Here is a 26,320-nt window from a genome sequence, read left to right on the forward strand (position 1 = left end):
GTGTTAGTGCTTGTAATTCGCCCCCAGAATGTGTACACGTTCTGGATGCATTAAAGTCTGGCCTGTATCCTTAAAGGGCCATCGCTGTGCTGCCTGCCCTCAGCAAGGACACACTTTGCAGACCCACAGAGGCTCCGCCTCCACCTCACACCAAAGAAAGGGAGGAGTCCAAAGGGCATCAGTGCCATTACTCACAAAATGATAAATACACCCTTATTCTGAACCACGTGGAGTCATATGGTTTGTGATCCCTGTCCTTCAGGTTTCAGCTTAGTGGGGAAGTGGGAAAGTCAGCGTGTGATCACAGCACAGGGTGATTGCTGCTGATTATATTATGTGCCTGCTGTATGCAGGATGAAATACTTTATATGCATGATCTTATTTGACTCTCACAACCCCCTGTGAGATAGGCTCTGTTACTCCCATTTGACAGGTGAGGAAAGCAAGGCTTAGAGAATTTCAGTGACTTGCCCAGGTCCTCTGAGCTAGGAAGTAGCCATTCTGGCATTTGAACCCAAGGCCTGCTATCCCTAGAACCCACGCTCTCAAATTCAACCTATGACAGAGGCAAGCCCTGGTGCTGTGGGAGCCCCAAGGAAGAGCCTCTGGCCTGGTGGCCACGTAGCCCAGGAGAGATTTCTACAGGAGCCCACAGCGCTGAAGGAGAGAGAGGCAGCAGAGTAAGGGGGCTTTGTGGTAGAGAGGGGACTGGCACTTTGGGGAATAGGTGGGTCAGGACTGAATGTAATGGAGCCATGTCAGAGCTGTCCTTCTGGAAGGGCAAGGGCACCTGGACGCGCTGCCCCTCAGTGCTTTGGACGGTTCCACAACTGTGATTCACACGGCTTCCCCAAACGAAGGTGCACGAGTGGGCATTCTGTGACCCGGTACTTCCCTTTAGGCCCTGTCCTGGCATTTGATCCACGAGCAGATCCCGCTGAGTCTGGACCTCCAGGCAGGGCTGGACTGCTGCTGCCTGGCCCTGCAGCTGCCTGGCCTCTGGAGCGTGGTCTCCTCCACAGAGTTTGTGACCCACGCCTGCTCCCTCATCCACTGTGTGCACTTCATCCTGGAGGCCGGTGAGTCCCCGTCCATGAACGGTGGGTTCCTATCATAGTTCCTGTCTGCTTCACCATGGTTTTATTTTGTGCTGCCTCTTTGCCAGGTACTAAGCTAGGAATTGGGGATGGAGAGGTAGATAAAATATGCATCAGGAAGGGCTGGGCCCCATCTCTTACTCTCCAATATATTGGAGTCTACACTGGAATTTAACTGGAATTTGCTTTTTTAGTCATTTTATTTAGATTTTGAAGTTTCAGCTTTCATCAAAAATACCTCTAAACTTTATGTCTCTGTGATCTTTGGTCTTAGCTGTTTTATGTATTTAGTCTTATATGATCATAAGATTAATAAGATTACATTCAGAAGATTATTTGTTTTCTGTTAGAGTTAAAATGTTTGTTTCTATACTGCATTGTAATATTAACGTACTGTAAAATAAAAGTGGCTTATTCTTTTCAAGGAACAGTATCCTCAACAAGGGTCATTAGCCACAATTTTTAAAAAACTGGACGTCATAGTTTACATGTTAGAGGGCGTTTTGAAGCTTTGTATTTTTAAATTAAATGTTATAGAGTGATGTTTTCATGTTTCATAATTGTTTTCGTCTGTGCATTTGTAGCCAACTTGAAAACAAAGATCCAGGGATTAATACTTAAAAGCCAGACTTCTTGGAGGTTATAGTGATGATTTTGATAGTAATGAATCTTGAGCCGTCTCCTAATAACCTCAGGGTGAGAGATGGCCAACAGGAGACAGTCGAGGGACTTAGAAATCTGAATGAAATCTGAAGTACAAATCTTCAGACATATACCACTAACCAAGAGATTGGTACCTCAGTCTAGTATTGTCTGTTTGTCTAAAATTGGTTCTAAGGAATCTAGGCTAGTCTGTCTATCCCTTTCAACTTTTGTGAGGCTGCACAAATGTAAAATGTTGAATAAAAAGCACTGATGGAAGTGTGTAGAAATGCTTCTGTTTGTTCTGTTGTAATTTTAGTTGCAGTGCAGCCTGGAGAGCAGCTTCTTAGTCCAGAAAGAAGGACAAATACCCCAAAAGCCATCAGCGAGGAGGAGGAGGAAGTAGATCCAAACACACAGAGTAAGTCTCAGGACCCATTTTTTTCTTACATGTTGTTCCTCCAGGACTTAAAAGTCATTCACAGAGACGTGCACCGCGGTGAGTGTGGACTCCTGGAAGCGCACTGTAGCTCCGCTGTGTCCTGCTGCTCCTCCCTCGCTGTCAGGGAGGCTGTAGTCCATTGCTTTGCCAGCTCTTTTGTTTCCGAGCGAACACCTTATCCGTACACATGCGGCTGTCTCTGACCCTACAGACCAGCTGGGATGCCACTGGGGGAGCGCTCCCTTCCCCCCGCACTTCCCACACTCTGCAGTTATTCTGAGATCCTTGAGGGCAGGGAACAGGTTTGTCTTCTTTGTGTTCTCAGAAATTAATGCTCGGCCTCTGGTCAGCAAGCAACAACCTTTTGTTGAGTGATAATGAATAAATAAATGTTTCCCACATGAGTATTCAGTAACCTCAGTGTCAGGTTCAGCCATCTGTTTTGGTGGATATTTAAAAGAAAATTCTGCTTTTCCTACAGAAAAAAAAAAAATCCGAATCCCAGTGATTTAAGCCAGTTATAGACTTAGACATATACTACGGCTTTTCATGCACTTTCCTCCCAATTCTAGAGTAGGTATTTTACTAGGAAAATGGTGGCAGTGCCTGTTGGGAGGAAAATTCTTTGGCCAAGTGTCTTTTGTTCTTGCCAGGGCCCCTAGGCTGCTGGGGTGCTTCAGCTTCTTTAGCCCAGTGTCTGGTGGGGAATGCCCCCTGTTGCCTGTCCCGCAGAGGTGGGGGTGCCTCACCTGGAGCCTGTCCACACATTTTACACAGCACGCTTACCTGGAGCATCAGGCATCTTTTCCATGCTCTGTGGCTCAGGAAACACGCCTTTTCAATCATGAGTGCACCAGTGCTTTTGGGCTTTTTCTCCCCACTTTTGTGCAGTCCTAGTTGTGGATGGAGTTTTCCTGTCTTTAGTCTTCTGCATAGTACTTTTCTCTTCTGGTTCCCGGTTCAAGGTTTTGTAATTAGAGAATGACCCAGAAGCAATGGCATTTTAATGCACAGCCAAGGACTTCTCTGAATTTGTATCTCAAACCTCTGTGGGTCCTTCAGGCTTCAGTTTGTGATTTCATGATTTCTTGTTGCTACCTAAGGAATATGAAAACACCCACCTCCCTACTCTGCATCTTCCAGCCGAGTGGCACCTCAGGCTGTGGATCCTGTGCTTCTGTGGTGAGGATAAGAATAGTGCCAACCGTGTGGATTGAAATCAATCAGTTAATCCCTCCATGTAAAGCACCTGGAACGGATGACAGTCTTGTTTTGAATACTCAACAAATGCTATCATGATTTTTAGTTAGATTTCCATTGCTTTAAAACAGTTGAGACATCTCGGCGGTTTGAGTTAGAGCAGCGGGCCCTGAAGTGGGTTCTGTTTGGGTGAAGATGATTATGCTTATTCCCCATGGCCCTCTTTAGGCAAGAGTGGGAAGCTTTCTTTGTTTTTTTAATCACCTCGATAGGACGTTACTTCTTAAAGGTCATCCAATAAATATTAATAAAGCCAACTCGTTAGCGTGGGGCTTAATTGCTTAAGTCCAATGAGAAGTCATTCTCTATCCTAGGAAGTTGCCCAAACTGTAGAATCTCGTGGCCTGTGGGTAATAGCCACATAATACACACTCACTGACTCAACAAATCATATTTTAGTAGGTATGATATTCTAGACTCAAGACACCATTCTGTGGATCTTCCCAAGGGTGTGAAGTGTCCTCAGCGTCTGCCTTGGGAGTTTCCATGCCCACCAGAACCATGCCCCAAGCCCCTCAAGCACTCTGATCTAGGAAAGCCAGTGAAGCAAGGATGACAACATGGCCCTTTGATACTAGCTGAGGGACAGACACAGGTCCTGGGAGAGCAGAGAAAGACGAGGGGCAGAGGAGGTGTCCTAAAGGAAGTCTGAGGCTGAGGAGCCACAGGATGGCTTCCAGCTGTCACAGGCTGCTGCTGGCCTTATCACAGAGAGTGGGCCAGAGGGCTGGGAACCAAGGCCAGAGCTCAGGTTCAGGACCATTCCAGCAATCCCAGCAGAAAATGGGGAGAATTGTATGGTATAGGCGGGTATGAAGGAGGTAGAATCTGCAGGCCTTCAGTGGCCAACTCAGAGTCTAAGTGGATTCCACAATTACAGCTTGAGCAGCTGGTTGTAGGTCATGCTTTCTACACTGGGCATATAGGATGTGTTTTTTAAAAGGTCCTCTCTTAACCGTTGCTTGTTTAGATCCTAAGTATATCACCGCAGCCTGTGAGATGGTGGCAGAAATGGTGGAGTCTCTGCAGTCGGTGTTGGCCTTGGGTCATAAAAGGAATAGCGGCGTGCCGGCGTTCCTCACGCCAGTGCTCAGGAACATCATCATCAGCCTGGCCCGCCTGCCCCTTGTCAACAGCTACACACGTGTGCCCCCACTGGTGAGTCTGCTCGTTCCTTGCAGAAGACCAAGTACGGTGAAAGGCACCGGTAGGCCCTGGGCTGGGCACACGTGAGAGGGCGGGACAGAATCCCCGCAGCCCAGAGGCTGCCTGCTGTGGTTCTGGTGCCCGCTGTGGTTCTGGTGCCAGGCTGCTTTCCTCAGGCACCACGTGTGGAGGTCGCTAGTAGAAATACTGGGTTTTCTAAAATGAACGGAGGCCCTACATCCCTAAGAGATTAGTGTTAGACCTGATTCTAGAGCAACTAGACCAGAAACCACACCCCCTCGAGTGAGTGAGATTTTCCTTTGGAGATAGTTCATGTTTTTCTACACAGTTTTGCGGTTGTCTTCAGAATTGGTTTAAAGTAGGTGTTATTGCGAGGCGCAGTAGCTCATGCCTGTAATCCCAGCACTTTGGGAAGCCAAGGTGGGCGGATCACTTGAGGTCAGGATTTCGAGACCAGCCTGGCCAACATGGTGAAACCCCATCTCTACTAAAAATATAAAAATTAGCCAGGTGTGGTGGTGTACGCCTGTAATCCCCAGCTACTCAGGAGACTGAGACAGGAGAATCGCTTGAACCCAGGAGGCGAAGGTTGCAGTAAGCCGAGATCGCGCCACTGCACTCTAGCCTGGGCAACGGAGCAAGACTCCGTCTCAAAAAAAAAAAAAGGTAGGTGTTATTGATCAGAACCCTTGTTTCAGATAACATGAGGAGCTTAGCTTGAGGAGAGTGAGGGTTGATGGAGGGGGACTGACTTCTGCCCAGTGAAATGGCATCATCTCCCACCAGCCCGCTGAAATAAGATGATAGGACCTGTTCCTTAGGGCCTGCAGCATCCTCAGGCAGGAAGGAAAGGCCGACCTGGCAGGGTGTGAGCCAGCAGGTGTAGGTCAGGGAGAATGGAGCCGGGTCCCAGGGAAGAGACTTGTGGCTGCCTGAGAAGGGTGCGTGCCTGCCTGTGTGTGTGTGTGCACGTGTGTGTATGTATGCTGGAGAGTCTAGGGAGGTTTGCTCCAAGGACGCAGTATTGTTTGATCCTGAGAGATGAGGATTCTGCCGCAGGGAATGAAGGTATTCCAGATGGCGGGCTCATTCCGAAGAAGAGGCCAGTGCCTGGCGGTGCTGGAAGCAGTTGCAGAACAGGGAGTTGTAGGCTTTCCTGGGAAGAGAGCAGCAGGAGTGCTGGAGAAGCAGGCCACCCTTGCTGCATGGGGTTGCTCTCGGCCCCACTCTTGGTGCACAGCGAGTCACTGTGGGTTCATTAGCATCTGGTTATGAGACAGTAACGGCTCCTTTGGAGGGGCTCGTGGAGACCATGCAGGAGGGCACAGTCTTGAGGTCATGCCGTCCAGAGCACACCTGAGGATATGCCAGGACGGGCTGCACGCTGTAGATAAAATTCCTCCAGCAAGCTCTTCACTGGCATTGAGGAGTTCCCTGAGTGCAGTCATCTGGAAGGCAGCTGTGACAGGCACTGCAGTCTCCCCCTGGGTGGGTACCAGAGAGGAGCATAGGGGAGCATAACCGATTTAAAGAGAGGGCTTTCCTGTGGTGAGGTAAGAGATTAGCTGGTCATTATCATAGAGCCCCCTCTGCCTTTGTGCAGATGGGCTGTGGGAATCCTGGGGTTCCATTGGGTCCTTTGTCACCTCACTGAAGGCATGTAAGCTGAGCTGGCCAGACCGTGAGCTGATCCTGCCACTTGAACAGCATCAAGCCTGCCTCTGGATTCTTCTGTGCATGGCGCTTGTCTGAGCACCTCATGCACAGAGAACTGGACTTCAGAGTTTACAGAAATAAGCTGTATGGTTCATTTTCATGCCTACTTGCCAATAAACGTATCTGAGCTGAACCTCATTGAACGCCTGCCTTTATTCTAACACACCATCTGCTGTTTGTGGGCGAGGAGTGCTGTCTCTAACTCCTGCCTGCTTCTCCCAGCACTCCCTGAGTGGGGTGTGCCAGCAGCCTCAGGATGAGGACAGAAAGTGGGAGGGCAGAGCAGATTTGGGAGGGCCACTTGATGGGGAAGGAAGTCCCAGGAAGCAGTTGGAGCTGTTTTCTGGGGGAGAAGGTGCCAGCTCTGGGACAGTGTTGGGGTAGTGAGGAGGGAGCCCAGTGGAGAGAAGTCGGGCTTCCTGCTTCCTCACAGTGTGTCTGTCCTGACTCAACTCGGATGATGTCACGTCCTTTTCATCTTCTCAGGTGTGGAAGCTTGGATGGTCACCCAAACCGGGAGGGGATTTTGGCACAGCATTCCCTGAGATCCCCGTGGAGTTCCTCCAGGAAAAGGAAGTCTTGAAGGAGTTCATCTACCGCGTCAACACACTAGGTACTCTTGGGGCCTCTCCTTCAGGTCACCATTGTCGGACATCTACCGGGAGGAAATCCAGAGCCCCCAGTACTGGGATCTTCTCATTTGACTCCAGAAAAGATTTAAGCATGATAATAATACAAACCTATGTGAATACATTTTGCAGTATTGGCAAAACTCCTTTTATACTGAGAAAATAGATCCCAGTTCCTGTGTTTTGTGGCTTGAATCCCAGCTTTGTGTATTCCGGGCTTGTCTGAAGTCAGGAAAGGTTCATGTGTAGTGGACAACGTGAGACCAAATTCTGCCTTAGATTTTGCATTTAGGCTAAACAGTGGCAGCACTTGTCTCAGAATGTTTTCTTGTGTTCACCAGTCTGATCCTGTTGTGTCTCAGTGGTCCATTTTCTCATATGGGAACAAGCAGACGGGAGCAGATGGAGTCAGGTCTCTTGGCACTCACCTTCCCCAGAGCCTAGAGGCAGCATGGGGAGAAAGCAGGCTTGGGGCTCAGACAGTCTTGGTCTGCTTCCAGCCCTCCTACCTGAGCAGCGCAGGGCAAGTCCTTTTAACCTCTAGAGACCCTCAGTTTTGTCATATGTAAAATGGGGGTCGTGTCTATTTCATAGAATTGTTGCAGATTTAGAAATTGCATTTCTAAACAAATGTTACCCCTTATTTCTAAAGAAGTGTCTAAATGAATAAGTCACCACTTTTGCCCCTATTTGATGGCAAGAGGTGTGATCTTGTGGTGGGACTGTAATCAGTCAGTTCTCAGTGACTGTGCCCTGCTTTGGTGTTTCCTGGAATGTTCCTGTCTTGTCCTAGAAAGTCTGGTAGGGGCACCCTGACTCCACTGTCCAGTCCTCTCCCCAGTCCCTCGGACTTCTGCAGATTTGAGGCTTGTTTGGATCCCAGAAGGTTGTGGCAGGAGACACCTTGCCTCTACTTTCCCCTTTATAATTCGATGTCCAAAGAGAGCCCTGAGCAGGAACCTCACGCCAGCTGCCTCACGGAGCTCCTCCTCTTCCTGGCTGTGAGGATCGGTATCAGTGGCCTCCTGCTCTCTCCCCCTTGCCTAACATGAGCTCCTTTGCTTACTTGGGTGCCCTTGCTCTTGAACTGCCCATCGGACGTGCGTGACCCAAGACTGTGCCGCAGTCCTTGCCTTGTTTGTGCTCATTTTCTTTGTTCATTTTTTTCCCTGTAATGTAAATTGTTATATTTGTCTGTATCTGTGTCTGAATCAGTCCTGCACGCTCTCCTTCTCTCTGTCTCTTGTTCTTTCTTTACCCAGTTTATCACGGGGACCCCGATGTCCATTGCTCTAGTTCTGTCCTAAGCACCCCATCCCGTCTCTCTGGCCTTACCACAAGTGGCGTGGCTGCCTCAGACATCATGATGGGGACATGAAGCACAGCTGTCAGAAACAGCTGTTCGTTAGATACACTCGAATGCAGCTCATCAATAGGGATGGAGGGTCTATCGGATGTATTTTCACTGAATCCCTGTTCCTACCTTGATACACTCTTTCTGATCTATTCTTCTAGACAGGTCAGAGGAACCATTACTTTGACTTTTAAATTTTTAGCAGCTTTATTGAGGTAGAATTCACATACTACAGATTTCACCCACTCTAAGCGGACAGCTTGGTGGCCTTTAGTTTTATCCACAGAGTTGTGCAGCCAGCTGCACAGTCTCAGGGCTGGACTCCAGGGAAGATTTTAGCCCATTTAGTGAGTGGGGCAGAAGTGGCCCTGGCCCTGCACGAGGTTGTCTGCATGGGCGTCCCTGCCCTGTCCCTGTGTCTGCTCCACTGGGGGTTGACCAGGCTGCCAGGGCCGACTTGGGCCTGTGCCACCTGCCTCTCACGTGTCTCAGACAGTGCAGCCGATGTCTATACTTCGGTTTCCTCGATGATGAAATGGAGGGGATAGTGTTCCCCGCATCATAGACCTGTGTGAGGTTTAAGGGACTTACTGCCCTTGGCGTGGAGCCTTCTCCAGGGGCCGTGCTGTGTCGGCGTAGCTGTCAGCTCTCCGTTACAGGCTTGAGAAGCTTGACACTCTCTCATGTAACATTTATATTTCTAGGCTGGACCAGTCGTACTCAGTTTGAAGAAACTTGGGCCACCCTCCTTGGTGTCCTGGTGACGCAGCCCCTCGTGATGGAGCAGGAGGAGAGCCCACCAGAAGTAAGGCCACACCCTGTGCTGGTTGGCACATGGGCAGTTATGGCCGCTTGCAGGCCTTTGGTGGGGAATAAAATAAGGCAGCAAGCTGGTGTTTTTTTTTCTCTTACCTTATTTTTGAAAGAGTAGCCGAATGGTGTCTTGACTGATATTCCAGAGCAGGGACAAAGCCTGCTGAGGTCTGGGGGCTGCGATTACCAATGGCTGGAATGCATTTTATTACGGTGCGTTCCATGTTAAGGATCAATACGATTCTGCCCTTTCTGGAAAATATCTTTTAGTTTATCAATATTCAGAGGAGTGTAGGTTGAATTAAAATGAAAAGGCACTTTATAAAGGCCATGAGTAGTACCTGGTTTCATTTTTCTAATGTCTTGCAGAGATTTTATTAGGCTTCTTGAAGTGTTCACGTACATTACGCTAACACGATATTAATAATAACTGTGCTCTGGTACAGCGGAGCCAGCAGAATGGGAAGTTGTGGAATGCAGGCCCTTGATTCTGAGAGAAGGTGTGGTTTGAACTCACAGAAATAACAGTTTGGAGGGTAGACATATGTCACAAGTCATCAAGATTGTCTTTAAATTCATCCATAGAAGCTAACAGGTTGTCATAAGCAAGGCCTGTAAAATGTGTGAGGGAATTCAAAGATAATTTATTAAAAAGTAATTCATGTTTGGAGTTTTGTGCCCAAAGGAGTCCTTGATTTGAAAAATGGGCGTTTGCCCATCAGATTGTTTCAGGGCCCGTATGTGCAGAGGCCCTGCCTTGTGCCCCGTGAGCTCAGCCTGACAGAAATCCTTTGGTAGCACTTAAGGCTCCTCTTCCTCCCATTGAGGCAGGGAAGACTCTGGGTTCTGCAGGCAGAGCTGGTTGTGGGTGTCTTGCTGCTCTTGTTGACATGTGGGCTCTCCTTCCAGGAAGACACAGAGAGGACCCAGATCAACGTCTTGGCCGTGCAGGCCATCACCTCACTGGTGCTCAGTGCAATGACTGTGCCTGTTGCCGGCAACCCAGCTGTAAGCTGCTTGGAGCAGCAGCCCCGGAACAAGCCTCTGAAAGCTCTCGACACCAGGTTTGCTTGAGTTCCCACGTGTCTCCGGGACATAGCAGGTGCTAGGGACAGTGGGTTCCCCGCTGAAGCGTCCGGCAGCTTCACCCAGGCCGTTTTCCTTGGTTGCTAGAATTGAAAACACCGTCCGTGTGGCCTGTGCAGGAGATGCAGACCCAAAGGTGGCCTCCTGGTCAGTGAGGAGCTGGAAACGCGACAGGAACTGACGTGGGGTTATTGAGCATTTAGGGGAAGACGTTAGCAGAGCAAGAATGAGCAGGCAACTAGTAGAACACCCACTTAAGGGCTCACGGACAGGTGCTCACTTAGGAAGTGAGTTTCATTTGGTATTACACCAGGTTCCTTTAGGCAAAGCGGAGGGAAAGTTCTGGTGTTTTTCACTTGTAAGATCTTGAAGGAAACAAAACACTCTTTACCTTTTTTCTGAAATGTAGGTTTGGGAGGAAGCTGAGCATTATCAGAGGGATTGTGGAGCAAGAGATTCAAGCAATGGTTTCAAAGAGAGAGAATATTGCCACCCATCATTTATACCAGGCATGGGATCCTGTCCCTTCTCTGTCTCCAGCTACTACAGGTACCTGAGGGAAAGGGTGCGGGGGAGCGGTTGTACTTGGGCTAGAATGAGAGAAGACTGGCATGCTCACCACACCAGTGATGCAGGAAGACCTGAGTGTGGTCTGAGTTGGAGGCTGTGCTGCTAAATACGCTGCCCCTTTCATAAGCAGGAGTCTTAGTCAGGCCCAGGGAGGAAGTAAAATCTGGAAATGAATGAGAAGCATTATCTCCTGCCAGTCAAGAAATGAGAAGCGAAAGAATTCTCACGGGCTGTAAGACCAGCAGGATTTAAAAGCTGAATTAGTTGCTTACGTTAAGAACTCAACCAAGTTCATCTACACAAGCTGAATCTCCAGCTTTTCCTGAGAAACGATGTGTGGCAGTGGCTGCAGGGCGGGGCACAGCTGGGCCTGAGCACCCCGCTCCCTGCACCTCTCCCCTCCCTGGGCCCTGCCTGTCACTGCCCACTCTCCCACCAAGCCTTCCGGTTGTGTGCCTGCCCTATCATAGGCATCGTAGCTTGTCACCTGGTTTAAAAGAAGAGAGTTGTGTGGGGATTTGGGATGCACGTTTTTCACTCAACAGTATTTTAGCATAGAGCTTTGTGATTCCGTAGTTATTTAGGAGTTTAAGCACCTTGAAGGCTTTAATTGCAGAAAGTTCTATGTGGACGCACAGTGTGTTATACACAGTGTCTATGAGACTCAAATGTTTATTAGGGCGTTGAAATAAACTGAGCACTTGGAGGGCCATGGATCCAGCCTTCAAGGAGCTCATAGGTCAGGAGGACCCATAGGGCAGGAGGACCTGTCATAGAAGGCAGAAAAGAGGGGCACAGAGGTGGGTGGGAGGCATACACAGGCAGCTCCTGGAGCTCCAAGGGGAGCAAGTGCTTCCAGGGAAGAGGGCGTGGAGGCCGCTTTGGAGGAGGCAAGTTGATCTGGGGTCTGGCAGAGGGTTAGCTGGGGACATTTAGCTGGAGGCTGGTGCCCGGGAATTGGGGGGATGCCCAGCAGAAAGACGTGAGGAGGTTGGCCTGGGGCGTGGGGGATGTGAAAGGTCAAGTGGGCGCATTATCCTGCTCCCGCTCCTGCCGGCTGTATCTGGTCAGCCTGGGCACCGAGGTGGGGTTCTGGAAGGCACTGTTCACCAAAATGCTTATCTGGGTCCCCCAGAGAGCTTGCCTGCCTGGACTGTCGGCTCTCCTGCAACTGCTGACTCCTAAGCTTTTGCAGCTCAGCCCACAACCAGTTCCTACTCACAGAGGTGGGAGCTGAGGGGTGACAGGTGAATGCTGCAGTCTTATTTGTCATAGAGAAAAAGTGACAAGAGTCCAGCTTGCCCACTGGCCCTGCCAGCTTAACTGGTTATAAAGTGACAAAACCCCGAGACCCACGGGGCTCTGCACAACCTGGGCCCTCCTGCCAGTGGTGGCGAGGGCAGGTGGCTCACAGCTGGGTGCCTGTCTGGGCAGGAGCTGGGCTGGTACGGGGTGGGCCTGCGGCCCTGCCCCCATGTGCAGATCAGGACTCAGGGTGCTGGTGTTCACAGGTGCCCTCATCAGCCACGAGAAGCTGCTGCTGCAGATCAACCCCGAGCGGGAGCTGGGGAGCATGAGCTACAAACTCGGCCAGGTCAGTCTCGCGCCCCCGCCGCCTGGCCTCTGTCCGTTTCTGTCCTCAGACTTTGGCGCTTGACACACCCAGGAGAAAAGCTCAGTGCACTTTTTAAATGAAAGGAAGTTTTCCTTTTTTTAAAAAAAATTTAATGTTCATTGTTTTTATCTGTTTTATTCGTAGGTCCCGCAAGCAGAGGAAGCATTACTTTTGTTTTTATTTATGTTCTGTATTCCGGAAAGTAGTTAAGAGACCTCACATGTAGCGATAGAGATGTGTGTAAGAGACAGTGAGAGGGCGTGACTTGGACTTAAGCAAGGACCGTGAGACACAAAAAGGGGGGTGAGGACAGAGTGGAGTCAGCTGAAATGCTCAGGAGGAAGTAGACGCCATGAAGGGCCATGGTATGGGGGGCCGCAGGCGTGGCCGTGAGTGTCCCTGGGGCCAGCTCTTGGGGGGCTCCCTGAGTGTCCCTGTCCCTGGGGCCAGTTCTGGGTGGGAGCCCAGTGTGCAGGCAGACAGCTCGGCCACTTCCTAGCAGGTCACATTGGTCTGTGCTTCTGTTTCCTCCTCAGATAAGTGAAGGGATTCAAGGGTCTGGGTGTGGTGGCTCACACCTGTAATCTATAACATTTTAGGAGGCTGAGGCAGGAGGCTTACCTGAGCTCAGGAGGTTGAGGCTGCAGTGAGCCATGATTGCACCACTGCACTCCAGCCTGGGCAACAGACCAGTACTCTGTCCCTTAAAAAAAAATGTAAACAGAAACATAGGGCCATTTGCATATGATGGCACATGGCGTGGAGCCCTACAGGTGTATGCTGGGCGGGGCCCGGCTGTGCTGGCCGACTCGCACCTTTCCCTCCACCCCCTGTGCTGTGTCTTCCACTCACCGGGTTCCTGATTTAGTGAAAGCAGTTGTGCAGGACAGTTCTCTTTGTAGCTTTTGTTTCTGTGGAAATGGGTCAGAATATGGTGTTTAGAAACAGTTATGAGCTCTGGGAGTTTCCTCTTCTGAGTTCCTGGCCTGCAGCCTTCACAGCAGAAACCCTGTGATGTCACGCGCCTGTTTCTGTTCCCTGCTCTCTGCCTGTACTGTCCTGTTTTGTGCCTGCCGGTTTCAGTGACAGGAAGCAGGGAGCTACTGGGCCAGCCTGTATTTTTCTAGACACAGTTGGAAAAAGAAGTCCCACCCTTCTGTCCTCTCACCTTTGACAGATGTTTCCACCCCAAGATAAGTGAAAATGACCAATAGGATGCACTGTATTTTTCATGAAAGTGTTTCTGAAGGGCAGGCTGAGAGTGAGAGGCCTGGGGCTCACTGGGTGCCTCTGGCCTTGTCCTGGGCCCGGGGACACTGGTCTGTGCCCGAGGTATTCCCTGTCCCCCCCACCCCACTGCATTTGGCCACATCCTTTAATGTTTGCATTGTGTCCAGCGTCTGCAAACCAACTGTCATGGGATCATACTGGGGCTGAAGTACGGTCCCACCCCTGCCCTGTCTGGGGCTGAAGGACAGTGCCACCCCTGCCCTGTCTGGGGCTGAAGTACGGTCCCACCCCTGCCCTGTCTGGGGCTGAAGGACAGTGCCACCCCTGCCCTGTCTGGGGCTGAAGGACAGTGCCACCCCTGCCCTGTCTGGGGCTGAAGGACAGTGCCACCCCTGCCCTGTCTGGGGCTGAAGGACAGTGCCACCCCTGCCCTGTCTGGGGCTGAAGGACAGTGCCACCCCTGCCCTGTCTGGGGCTGAAGGACAGTGCCACCCCTGCCCTGTCTGGGGCTGAAGGACAGTGCCACCCCTGCCCTGTCTGGGGCTGAAGGACAGTGCCACCCCTGCCCTGTCTGGGGCTGAAGGACAGTGCCACCCCTGCCCTGTCTGGGGCTGAAGGACAGTGCCACCCCTGCCCTGTCTGGGGCTGAAGGACAGTGCCACCCCTGCCCTGTCTGGGGCTGAAGGACAGTGCCACCCCTGCCCTGTCTGGGGCTGAAGGGCAGTGCCACCCCTGCCCTGTCTGGGGCTGAAGGACAGTGCCACCCCTGCCCTGTCTGGGGCTGAAGGGCAGTGCCACCCCTGCCCTGTCTGGGGCTGAAGGACAGTGCCACCCCTGCCCTGTCTGGGGCTGAAGGACAGTGCCACCCCTGCCCTGTCTGGGGCTGAAGGACAGTGCCACCCCTGCCCTGTCTGGGGCTGAAGGACAGTGCCACCCCTGCCCTGTCTGGGGCTGAAGGACAGTGCCACCCCTGCCCTGTCTGGGGCTGAAGGACAGTGCCACCCCTGCCCTGTCTGGGGCTGAAGGACAGTGCCACCCCTGCCCTGTCTGGGGCTGAAGGACAGTGCCACCCCTGCCCTGTCTGGGGCTGAAGGACAGTGCCACCCCTGCCCTGTCTGGGGCTGAAGGACAGTGCCACCCCTGCCCTGTCTGGGGCTGAAGGGCAGTGCCACCCCTGCCCTGTCTGGGGCTGAAGGGCAGTGCCACCCCTGCCCTGTCTGGGGCTGAAGGGCAGTGCCACCCCTGCCCTGTCTGGGGCTGAAGGACAGTGCCACCCCTGCCCTGTCTGGGGCTGAAGGACAGTGCCACCCCTGCCCTGTCTGGGGCTGAAGGACAGTGCCACCCCTGCCCTGTCTGGGGCTGAAGGACAGTGCCACCCCTGCCCTGTCTGGGGCTGAAGGACAGTGCCACCCCTGCCCTGTCTGGGGCTGAAGGGCAGTGCCACCCCTGCCCTGTCTGGGGCTGAAGGGCAGTGCCACCCCTGCCCTGTCTGGGGCTGAAGGACAGTGCCACCCCTGCCCTGTCTGGGGCTGAAGGACAGTGCCACCCCTGCCCTGTCTGGGGCTGAAGGACAGTGCCACCCCTGCCCTGTCTGGGGCTGAAGGACAGTGCCACCCCTGCCCTGTCTGGGGCTGAAGGACAGTGCCACCCCTGCCCTGTCTGGGGCTGAAGGACAGTGCCACCCCTGCCCTGTCTGGGGCTGAAGGACAGTGCCACCCCTGCCCTGTCTGGGGCTGAAGGACAGTGCCACCCCTGCCCTGTCTGGGGCTGAAGGACAGTGCCACCCCTGCCCTGTCTGGGGCTGAAGGACAGTGCCACCCCTGCCCTGTCTGGGGCTGAAGGACAGTGCCACCCCTGCCCTGTCTGGGGCTGAAGGACAGTGCCACCCCTGCCCTGTCTGGGGCTGAAGGGCAGTGCCACCCCTGCCCTGTCTGGGGCTGAAGGACAGTGCCACCCCTGCCCTGTCTGGGGCTGAAGGACAGTGCCACCCCTGCCCTGTCTGGGGCTGAAGGACAGTGCCACCCCTGCCCTGTCTGGGGCTGAAGGACAGTGCCACCCCTGCCCTGTCTGGGGCTGAAGGACAGTGCCACCCCTGCCCTGTCTGGGGCTGAAGGACAGTGCCACCCCTGCCCTGTCTGGGGCTGAAGGACAGTGCCACCCCTGCCCTGTCTGGGGCTGAAGGACAGTGCCACCCCTGCCCTGTCTGGGGCTGAAGGACAGTGCCACCCCTGCCCTGTCTGGGGCTGAAGGACAGTGCCACCCCTGCCCTGTCTGGGGCTGAAGGACAGTGCCACCCCTGCCCTGTCTGGGGCTGAAGGGCAGTGCCACCCCTGCCCTGTCTGGGGCTGAAGGGCAGTGCCACCCCTGCCCTGTCTGGGGCTGAAGGACAGTGCCACCCCTGCCCTGTCTGGGGCTGAAGGACAGTGCCACCCCTGCCCTGTCTGGGGCTGAAGGACAGTGCCACCCCTGCCCTGTCTGGGGCTGAAGGACAGTGCCACCCCTGCCCTGTCTGGGGCTGAAGGACAGTGCCACCCCTGCCCTGTCTGGGGCTGAAGGACAGTGCCACCCCTGCCCTGTCTGGGGCTGAAGGACAGTGCCACCCCTGCCCTGTCTGGGGCTGAAGGACAGTGCCACCCCTGCCCTGTCTGGGGCTGAAGGACAGTGCCACCCCTGCCCTGTCTGGGGCTGAAGGACAGTGCCACCCCTGCCCTGTCTGGGGCTGAAGGGCAGTGCCACCCCTGCCCTGTCTGGGGCTGAAGGGCAGTGCCACCCCTGCCCTGTCTGGGGCTGAAGGACAGTGCCACCCCTGCCCTGTCTGGGGCTGAAGGACAGTGCCACCCCTGCCCTGTCTGGGGCTGAAGGACAGTGCCACCCCTGCCCTGTCTGGGGCTGAAGGACAGTGCCACCCCTGCCCTGTCTGGGGCTGAAGGACAGTGCCACCCCTGCCCTGTCTGGGGCTGAAGGACAGTGCCACCCCTGCCCTGTCTGGGGCTGAAGGACAGTGCCACCCCTGCCCTGTCTGGGGCTGAAGGACAGTGCCACCCCTGCCCTGTCTGGGGCTGAAGGACAGTGCCACCCCTGCCCTGTCTGGGGCTGAAGGACAGTGCCACCCCTGCCCTGTCTGGGGCTGAAGGACAGTGCCACCCCTGCCCTGTCTGGGGCTGAAGGACAGTGCCACCCCTGCCCTGTCTGGGGCTGAAGGACAGTGCCACCCCTGCCCTGTCTGGGGCTGAAGGACAGTGCCACCCCTGCCCTGTCTGGGGCTGAAGGACAGTGCCACCCCTGCCCTGTCTGGGGCTGAAGGACAGTGCCACCCCTGCCCTGTCTGGGATGTTTAGCCCCTAGATGCCACTGGACTGAGCCGCTACTTGCTTTTGGGAAAGAGGGGTGGGGGTTAGGGGTCTGGGCGAGGGGAGTGCAGGGGCTGCTCCTTGGCCTGAGAGCTGTTCATACAGACTCCTCGCCCACTCCCTGCAGGGTGCTGGGTCCCAGGGGGGAAATGGCCCTTGGTGCCAAGAACGTGAGTTGGGGCTAGTGCCAGTGATGATGGAGAACAGCTTTTTATGGGCACACAGCCCACAGCACTGTGCCAAGTGCTCGAGGCTTCCCGAGAACCAGGCAGAAAGGAGGACAGTCGAGGTGTGCTGACTGCGTGGTGGCTGCGTGATCTAGAGCGCGGGTCACAACGGCGTGAGGGAGCTCTGGCCTGGGGTTTCCCGCAATGACTGCCAGTGAGGGAGACTGGAAAAGGAATCTCACGTATTGGTTCCGTGTTTTGGGGACTCCATTCAGATGTCACTTAGGAGTGAAAGCATCCCTTCGTAGAGCCTCTTTCTGTGTCACCCTCCTCAGCTGCTCCTGGGGTTGACTGGCCCCTGATTCATGCCTTTAGCATGTGCTGGAGCTTCCCAGCAGCTGTCCAGCCCCTGCCCCACCCTCTCTGTGGGCTCCCTTGCCCGTAACCTGGGGTGTCTGAATGACCCTTGCTAAGGGGCAGACTGTTAGACGGTAGGCATGTGCCGAGTCCCAGGGGCCGCACCCACCCACCAGGAGCCTGGCACTGTGGCCGCAGCACTGAGCAGTGCCCCGTTTCTGTGGCAGGTGTCCATACACTCCGTGTGGCTGGGGAACAGCATCACACCCCTGAGGGAGGAGGAATGGGACGAGGAAGAGGAGGAGGAGGCCGACGCCCCTGCACCTTCGTCACCACCCACGTCTCCAGTCAACTCCAGGTTTTCCAGTGACCTTTTTCTTTTTAACAGAAATTTGAAATTTCTTATCAGTCATTTGATTTGTTTGAGGTGCTTCTTGAAATGAGCCTCTCATCTCATGTACTTGGAAAATACCCATCTCGCATATTCCACAGGAAACACCGGGCTGGAGTTGACATCCACTCCTGTTCACAGTTTTTGCTTGAGTTGTACAGCCGCTGGATCCTGCCGTCCAGCTCAGCCAGGAGGACCCCGGCCATCCTCATCAGTGAGGTGGTCAGATCCGTAAGTGAGCCTTCCCATTCCCCTCACACCTGCACGCGCCACACGCACCACACACACACACACACACACACACCCCACACACACATGCCACTTGCACACACACCCCTCATGCACGCAACACACACACAGGCCACACACCCCACATGCACCGCACCACACGTCACATGCACACAACACACACATGCCAGGTGCACACACCCCACACACCACATGTATGTGCCACACACACCACACAACCACACACATGCACCACACACGCCACATGTGCACGCACCAGACACGTGGCACACACTACACACACGCCACATGCGCACACACCACACGTACGCACCACACACATGCCACACACACATGCACCACACACATGCCACATGTACACACATGTATATACACACCCCACACCACACACACACCACTCGCACACCACGCACACACACCACATGCACACACACACACACCACATACACCACACGTACACACCATACACACACCATACATGCACCACGTGTACCACGCACCCACACAGACACACCACACGCATACACCACACACACACGCACACATGCATCCCGCACAGTAATGTCTCTTGGGTGTAAGAACACGACTTGCCAGTAGTAGCGTTCTGGATGCGTTGCCTGGATTCTAACAGCGCGATTCTCCCCTTGCCCTCCTGGTGTTCCACATCTCCAGCTTCTAGTGGTCTCAGACTTGTTCACCGAGCGCAACCAGTTTGAGCTGATGTATGTGACGCTGACAGAACTGCGAAGGGTGCACCCTTCAGAAGACGAGATCCTCGCTCAGTACCTGGTGCCTGCCACCTGCAAGGCAGCTGCCGTCCTTGGGATGGTAAGTGACAGGTGGCACAGAGGTTCCTGTGCTGAAGCCACGGGGGCCCATCTGCCTTGGGACCTGGTGTTGGCCAGAGGTGCCGGGTGCGGCTGCCTCCTTTTGAGAGTTGACCCGAACCGGACTCCACGGCCCACGTGAGCTGCAGTGCTTCTCAGATGGAGGGGGTTCAGCGACGGTCAGTGCCATTCACAGGTCACTGTGATGTGGGTCGTGGCGGCCAAGCCATGGTTTGGGGTCCCGTATCCCTGGGCTTGTGACATCATTGTAGTAGCCCATCCCCACAGAACCATGGTGTGTGGTGGCGCTGAAGCATCGTAGATGGTGGAAACGCGACTGGCTTCCCCATGCTCTGCCCTGAGGCCTGACTGCCTCACTCCCCTTCTCAGTTATGTTCCAGGTCCCCCGAGCTTCCTGGCTGGACAGCTTCTCTCCTGGGGGCCGTTTTGTCACAGTGACCCTGTGTTTCTAGTCCCAAATCTGGGTGCTATAGTCTCTTTTTAGCGTGGTGGTTGTCTTAGTCTTTTTTGGCTGCTACCACAAGTTACCTTAGACTGGGTAATTTATAAACAGTGGAAATTTACTTCTCACCGTTCTGGGGGCTGGAAGTTTTCATGGTCAAGGTGCCAGCAGATTTGGTGTTTGGTGAGGGCCGCTCTCTGCTTCATAGATGGCATCTTCTCGCTGGGTCCTCACGGTGGAAGGAGTGAACAAGCTCCCTCAGGCCTTTTAGAAGGGCCCCAATCCACAAGGGCTCTCCCATCATGACCTCATCACCTCCCAAGGCCCCACCTTCTTGTACTGTGGCACTGCAAATTAGGTGTCAGTGTAGGAGTTTCAGGAGGGATAGAAACATTCAGACCATCCCAGGGGTCAAGTGTTCATCCTCTTGAGTTCCTCCTTATTCTGCTTCTGGTTTATCAGGATTCAGCCAGTGCAGCATGGTACCTGTATTCTGTGGCACATCACCACATGGTATTTGCCAAGTATCCATCACCTGTACACGTGAAATCGTTGCCCGTGGGTCCTGACATCTGGCGAAGCATATTCAAGGATGTCAGAACTGTCAGAGCTGGCGCCTCTGGTTCCTTGTCATGTGGCATTACGTAGTAATCCATTTTATGATAGCAATGGAAACTCGTTTCTTCAACAAACACCTGAGTGGCTGCCGTGTGCCAGCCGTCTGGGGCCCTTGGTGAGAATGGCATGGTGGTGCCCATCAGGGCCTGCCTAGCCCGTGCTCTGGACGGGCTCCTGTGTGTCAGGAACGACAGTGCTGTCATGATGGTGATGATTTTTTTTTGCCATCACTCCAGCCGCTAACCTTTGCGGAGCTCTTCCTCCCGCACCCCCACCTGACAAGGCCAAGGGTGACCTTGGCCCCACCCTAGGCGGCCAAGGTCAGAGGTTAGCTGGCTTGTCTGGGTCACACAAAATGCAGCAGAGGTTGAGGTGAGCCCATGTCCGTGACCTGGAGCCTGACTCCCTCTCTGCGAGTCTTGACTGCTCTTGCCTAGACTCTGTCCTCCCCGAGCCCAAACGCCAGTCATCTTCCCTTGTGGGTGGCCTTCAGCCTGGTGCCATGCTGGTGACTCAGCAGCCGTCCAGGGAGTGGAAACAATGAGTGTGTGGGTTCCCTGTGTGGGCATCTCTCTTCACGGTGAACACCCTCTGGGTGTTGCCCACACGATGTCAAGGTGGCTCTTGGAAGGGGTCCTTCTCCTTTGTGGGAAGTTTCAGCTGCTGGGCTAACTTGAATTGTAACTGTGGTTTTGTGCTCAGGCCCAGATCCCCCTAGGCAAGTGTTGTGCCATCAGTAATCAAATGAGAAATAATCATTTTGAAAAGCAGATCCTAAGGCAGGATGGTCATGGACGCTCACTCCCAGCTCTGTGTGCACTCATGCTTTCTGGAAGATGGCCATCCTCTGTGAAGGTTTTCAGCGCGTCATGCTTGGTACCCACGTATCCAGAGCATGTCGTTTTGAGGTATTTGCCCACCGTTGTGAAATCCGTGCCACCTGAGAGCAGGTCCTGATGTGGGACTTTCAGAAGTGGGACCTGGGGCCGTGCGCGGTCCTTAGGGAGGGGCCGCGTGGCATTGTGCGTGTGAGGGGATAGCACAGGGTGAGGTGGGGGCCCAAGAAGGAAGTGATCCACAAAGAACAGCCTCCTCTTTTGGTCCTTGTTCCTGGGATGGGTGGGAGTGGCTTCTGTGTCTTCCGGTCATTTCCCCTGCGGAGAGGCTCCTACCACTGCCGAGAACCTCATCATTCCACAAAAACAAGAGGCCGCCTGGCCATCCAGTGCTCCGTGGGAATTCTGTGTCCCCATAGTCTTGGGCTGAAGGAGGGTGACATTCCTTGCTGACTTCTGCAGGGGTCTCCTCACTGTTAAAGAGCAGATTGAAAGTGAAGAACGTGGGCTAAGTGTTTAGGTCGATATTTAACCCTGCTAGGTTTTGGATACTAAGTGAAATTGAGGCCATTTTGGTTGAAGTTGACAGAAACCACTATCAGGGATCCCCAAGACTACCCCAGGCTTTTCTAGAAAGACTCTCAGCTAAGATGTGTTATGGTAAAAGCACACAAAACAAAATCAGCAAAGAAAATTAGCAAGGGCAGAGGCCCATGGGGCGATGTCCCGAGGACACCAGGCTCGAGCTTCCAGAGTCCTCTCCCAGCGGGGTCGTGCAGGACGCACTTAACTCCCCGCACAGTGAGCCGTGACAGCGCGTGTGCAGTGCCGTCGCCAGGAAAGCACACTAGAGACTTGGTGCCAGGGTTTTTACTGGGGGCTGGGCACATGGGCACCCTCTGCCTGCCTCGTGCCCAGACTCTGGACTCCCGGAGGGAAGGCAAGTTCTCAGCACAAACCCTGGTGCCCACACAAGCAGCTGAGCACAGGGAGCCCCTCCTCAGTGAGGATGGTGGGCACCGTCCCAACACCAGCCAGGGGCCAGCCTTGCACACAGGCCTCTCAGGATGGTCTCCGGCCTGCTGTGTAGTCTCTTCTGCACACAAGCGTGAGGGCAGCGCCCCCGCCTCGGCTGTGGGGAGGAGCCACTGGGACGTGAGCTCTGGTGGCATGCAGCATCTTTTGTCTGTGTGTGCCTAGGACAAGGCCGTGGCGGAGCCTGTCAGCCGCCTGCTGGAGAGCACACTCAGGAGCAACCACCTGCCCAGCAGGGTCGGAGCCCTGCACGGCGTCCTCTATGTGCTGGAGTGCGACCTGCTGGACGACACTGCCAAGCAGCTCATCCCAGTCATCAGCGACTATCTCCTCTCCAACCTGAAAGGGATCGCCCAGTGAGTGGGAGCCTGGCTGGGGCTGGGGCGGGGGTCTCAGAATGAGCTGTGAAGGAAGCACCGTCACCCTCTCCAAGTGCCCATGCTCCTGGCCAGATGGCAGGCAGGTATCAGTGGGAACCCAGGTGGGTGCCATGGCTGAGGTCGGTGAGACGCAAGGGCACAGGTGCGTCCTAGAGGCTTCCTCGGGCACCTCCAGCGAGCTGGAGCTCTCGCCTCTGCTGCTGTCTCTTGTGGCACTTAGCACACTCCCCCACGTGCCCATTCCTGACTCTGCTCTCGAGGCCATTGGCTCTCATTCTCTGCTCCCAGAACCCTGTTATTACCCAGGCTAGCCTCCTCTCTGCACCTTCCCCGCCCTGGCCCAGCACCTCCCTCTTGTTTCCACTGTGATTCTGACCTCGCCTTATCTTAAAGCTGCTGGGCGGCAGGTTCTGTACACACGTGTCCTTGACAAAGCACGGCTGGTGCCGCAACCCCTCAGCGAGCAAGTCAAGCTCTTCACAGCGATGTCTTAGAAGCGCGGAGGGCTCTGTGACACCCTGGTCTCACCGCCACTCTCCCAAAGTCGCAGAGGCTTTAGCAGAGATGGGCCCAGCCTCTCTGAGTCATAGGCTTCTGCACACGGGAGCTGTCTTTAGAGGGAGGGTGGAATTTCGTCAGCCACCCACATGGGGGAGTTGAGGGCAAGAATTAGGAGCAAAGATGGGAAGGGGTCTGGGAGGAATGGCCAGTGATCCCCTTTGACAAGTGGGCAGGAAACGGGGGCTAGGTCAAAGTTGAGTGGAAGACCTGGAGGGAGATGGGAAGGTCTCTGTAGGCACAGTTCAGACAGGAGGGAGGTGTGAGCCAGGGCACATGCCGGTGGCCGGCCGTCTGGCAGGATTTGGGACATGCTGGAGCAGGGACAGCGGCTCATCAGGGGCCATTGCCCTCATCCAGGCCAGAGTGTCACAAGCCCGTGGGGAGGCCCTTCTCGCCTGCCATCCTTGCTGGGCAGTGGGTGCTGTGGTAGCAGGACAGGCGGACGGCTGGCGACTGTGTCTGCATCCCTGGAGCCTGCCATAGGGCCAAGTCACACGGGACACAGGCCTGCAAATCAGGCACATATGTTGGTGCAGTGACGTGATTTTGGGGGGCAGCCCCAGAACAGGCCCCAGACACAGGCCAAAGCCCTGCCTGTGCTGGTGTGTTGGGCTGTTCTATGGCTCTTGCTGTGGGTGTGGAGGACTCAGGGAAGGAGAGTTGAGGTGGTCCAGGAGTTGCGTTTGGGATGCAGAGAGCTTGTGGCATCCAGGTAGAAATGGTGCGTGGGGCTGACCTCAGCACCATGGGCAGAGGGGCCGTGTCACGTGCCTCTGGGGTGGAGGTGGGACCACGTGGTGACAGATATACGCATCACTGGGCACGTTTCTGTGGGTGTAGGGGGGCATCGTATTGGCTCCTCTGTTCACAGTGGCCCCTCATTCAGTCCCTGGCTACCAGGTCCTCACTGTGCCATGGGGAAGGCCGGCGCTGTCGGGGGATCACAGAAGGCAGCACGTTATGATGGCATGTGCCATGAAGGAAAAGCACAGGGCACTCAGGAAGTAGAGGGGACTGGCCTGGGGTGTGGGAATCTGGGGCCTCGTTGAGGGACAGAGAGAGGAAGTGTGTGGTGGCCAGCATGGAGGTGGCCACAGGGGAGGCTGAGTCAGGCCGAGAGGGCAGGGCGTGGGGGAGGTAGACGGGCTCAGCCACCCAGGGGGTGGTCAAGCAGAGGCTGAAGGGTCAGGCCAGGCTGCAGGGGCCTGGGGGAGCCACGCAGGGTAGGCGCTCCCGGGAGCCAGCCTGGCCCATAGCTCTACACTCCCGCGTGGGGCCGGACATGCTGTGAAGCCCTCTCCACGTTGGATGGGGGTGGCTGAGCCTGGCTGCTCTCTCCCGTTTTCAGCTGCGTGAACATTCACAGCCAGCAGCACGTACTGGTCATGTGTGCCACTGCGTTTTACCTCATTGAGAACTATCCTCTGGACGTAGGGCCGGAATTTTCAGCATCAATAATACAGGTGAGTGGGCCCTGGCTGTCTTCCTCTGCACACGGGGAGTGGGCTTCCCTTCTCTTTTCCTTGCAGGATCATACCAGTGGGCCAGTTTTGACTTGGTGGGGAGGAGGCATGAACACCTGAGACTGTGCAGCGATTCTTTGACACAGAGGCCTTTCTCCCTGTGCAGATGTGTGGGGTGATGCTGTCTGGAAGTGAGGAGTCCACCCCCTCCATCATTTACCACTGTGCCCTCAGAGGCCTGGAGCGCCTCCTGCTCTCTGAGCAGCTCTCCCGCCTGGATGCAGAATCGCTGGTCAAGCTGAGTGTGGACAGAGTGAACGTGCACAGCCCGCACCGGGCCATGGCGGCTCTGGGCCTGATGCTCACCTGCATGTACACAGGTGAGCATGTACACGGTGCCCGTAAGGCCAGCCCAAGTCCTGTTCAAGGGAGGCAGGAGCATGCTCACTCAAGGGACCTAGACTAGGTGCCCTCTGATTTGACACTTCTGGTGTTGCCCCAAGCCGGCCCCATCACCTTGCAAGAAAGGCTCTGGAGCCCCCAGGGCCGGAGTACCTGGTCAGGGTTGACCGTCCCTGCGGTCACTCATCCCATGTGGCTGAGCTGGGCTGGGTCCTGGGCTAGCAAGGCGCTGATATCACCTGCTTTCAGATCTTCTCCAGGGACTCACTGGACCCCTGTGTACAAAGCACTGTCTACAGAGCCTGTTGGGTTGTATAGAGGTAACCTTCGTACTGAAAACTTTTGTTACAGGAAAGGAGAAAGTCAGTCCGGGTAGAACTTCAGACCCTAATCCTGCAGCCCCCGACAGCGAGTCAGTGATTGTTGCTATGGAGCGGGTATCTGTTCTTTTTGATAGGTAAGAAGCGAAGCCCCATCCCTCAGCCGTTAGCTTCCCTAGAACTTTGGCCTGAAGCTGTGCTTTTGTGTGTGTCTGCTGATCCCCTGGCGCTGTTGCTGGAGTCCTGCCATTGATTCCTCACCACAGCCTAACCATGGGCTGCCTTGGCTCAGGGTTCCACTGGTGAGCTGGCGGTCCTTGGACCCCAGCACTCAGGTGTAGCGTTGACCAGTTCCAAGGTTGTCCCAGTGCCTGCCCATCTCTCCTGAGGGCTCAGGGACAGTACCTGGCAGTTGGGGGTGTGGCAGGGGGCAGGAATGACCAGCCTCTGGGAGAGTGGGGCAGAAGCCTGTACAGTGAGGAGGAGCTGGCTCAGCCTGGCTGCCTATCGTGAGAGGGGAGCCCACGGGGCCGTGGGAGGGGGGCCGTGGTGCCTGTGAGCAGGGTGAGGAGCAGCGGCAGGAGGATGAAGGTGGAACCCACACATGCATCTTTGAGACCCGTGTGGTCAGTGGCTTCTGCCCCCCACCACCCCCGACTGCTGTGCTTGCATTTGTGTTTAGAATTGGCTTCGCTCACCTGCTCTGGAAGTGGGTTAGGAGCTTGGTAGGGCTTTTTCTCAAGGACAAGGGCCCTTGATTTGCTCTCAGGCCTCAGTCCTGGCGACATAGTGGATCTGGAGCCTTGTTGCACTGCCTTGCCTGTGCTATCCAATCAGGGTGGCCAGTGGGGAGCCATTTGGCTTTTCTCAAGAACATACTCAGGTGGACCTTGCTCCACTGTTTGACCAGATGAGGTGTTCTGAACAGCCAAGCCTGTGCTGGTCTGTTTTCATGTTGATTTTTTTTTTTCTTTTCTTTTTGAGACGGAGTTTTTCCCTTGTCACCCAGGCTGGAGTGCAATGGTGTGATCTCGGCTCACTGCAACCTCCGCCTCCCGGGTTCAAGTGATTCTCCTGCCTCAGCCTCCCTAGTAGCTGGGATTACAGGCACGCACCACCACGCCCAACTAATTTTTGTGTTTTTAGTAGAGACGGGGTTTCACCGTGTTGGCTGGGCTGGTCTCGAACTCCTGAACTCAAGTGATCCACCCTCCTTGGCCTCCCAGAGTGCTGGGATTACAGGCGTGAGCCACTGCGCCCGGCCCCCATGTCGATTTTTA

At 54.7% G+C, this 26,320-nt stretch overlaps 1 protein-coding gene across 2 annotated transcripts in view; it reads left to right on the top strand.

Moving 5' to 3' along the window:
• HTT (huntingtin) overlaps positions 1-26,320 on the top strand; it is a 206,597-nt gene that overhangs the window by 173,684 nt on the left and 6,593 nt on the right. For both annotated transcript variants that reach the window (XM_063603488.1, XM_003812979.6), the window contains exons 50-64: positions 902-1,079; positions 2,059-2,160; positions 4,412-4,599; positions 6,811-6,937; positions 9,012-9,112; positions 10,030-10,184; positions 10,616-10,755; positions 12,288-12,370; positions 17,723-17,853; positions 17,988-18,117; positions 18,808-18,963; positions 22,080-22,270; positions 24,204-24,318; positions 24,485-24,698; positions 25,072-25,177. In XM_063603488.1, the coding sequence (XP_063459558.1) occupies positions 902-1,079; positions 2,059-2,160; positions 4,412-4,599; positions 6,811-6,937; positions 9,012-9,112; positions 10,030-10,184; positions 10,616-10,755; positions 12,288-12,370; positions 17,723-17,853; positions 17,988-18,117; positions 18,808-18,963; positions 22,080-22,270; positions 24,204-24,318; positions 24,485-24,698; positions 25,072-25,177 (2,117 nt within the window). The remainder of the gene's footprint in view (positions 1-901; positions 1,080-2,058; positions 2,161-4,411; positions 4,600-6,810; positions 6,938-9,011; positions 9,113-10,029; positions 10,185-10,615; positions 10,756-12,287; positions 12,371-17,722; positions 17,854-17,987; positions 18,118-18,807; positions 18,964-22,079; positions 22,271-24,203; positions 24,319-24,484; positions 24,699-25,071; positions 25,178-26,320) is intronic.

Source organism: Pan paniscus, chromosome 3 (genome assembly GCF_029289425.2).
Source record: "Pan paniscus chromosome 3, NHGRI_mPanPan1-v2.0_pri, whole genome shotgun sequence".
Taxonomy (NCBI): domain Eukaryota; kingdom Metazoa; phylum Chordata; class Mammalia; order Primates; family Hominidae; genus Pan; species Pan paniscus.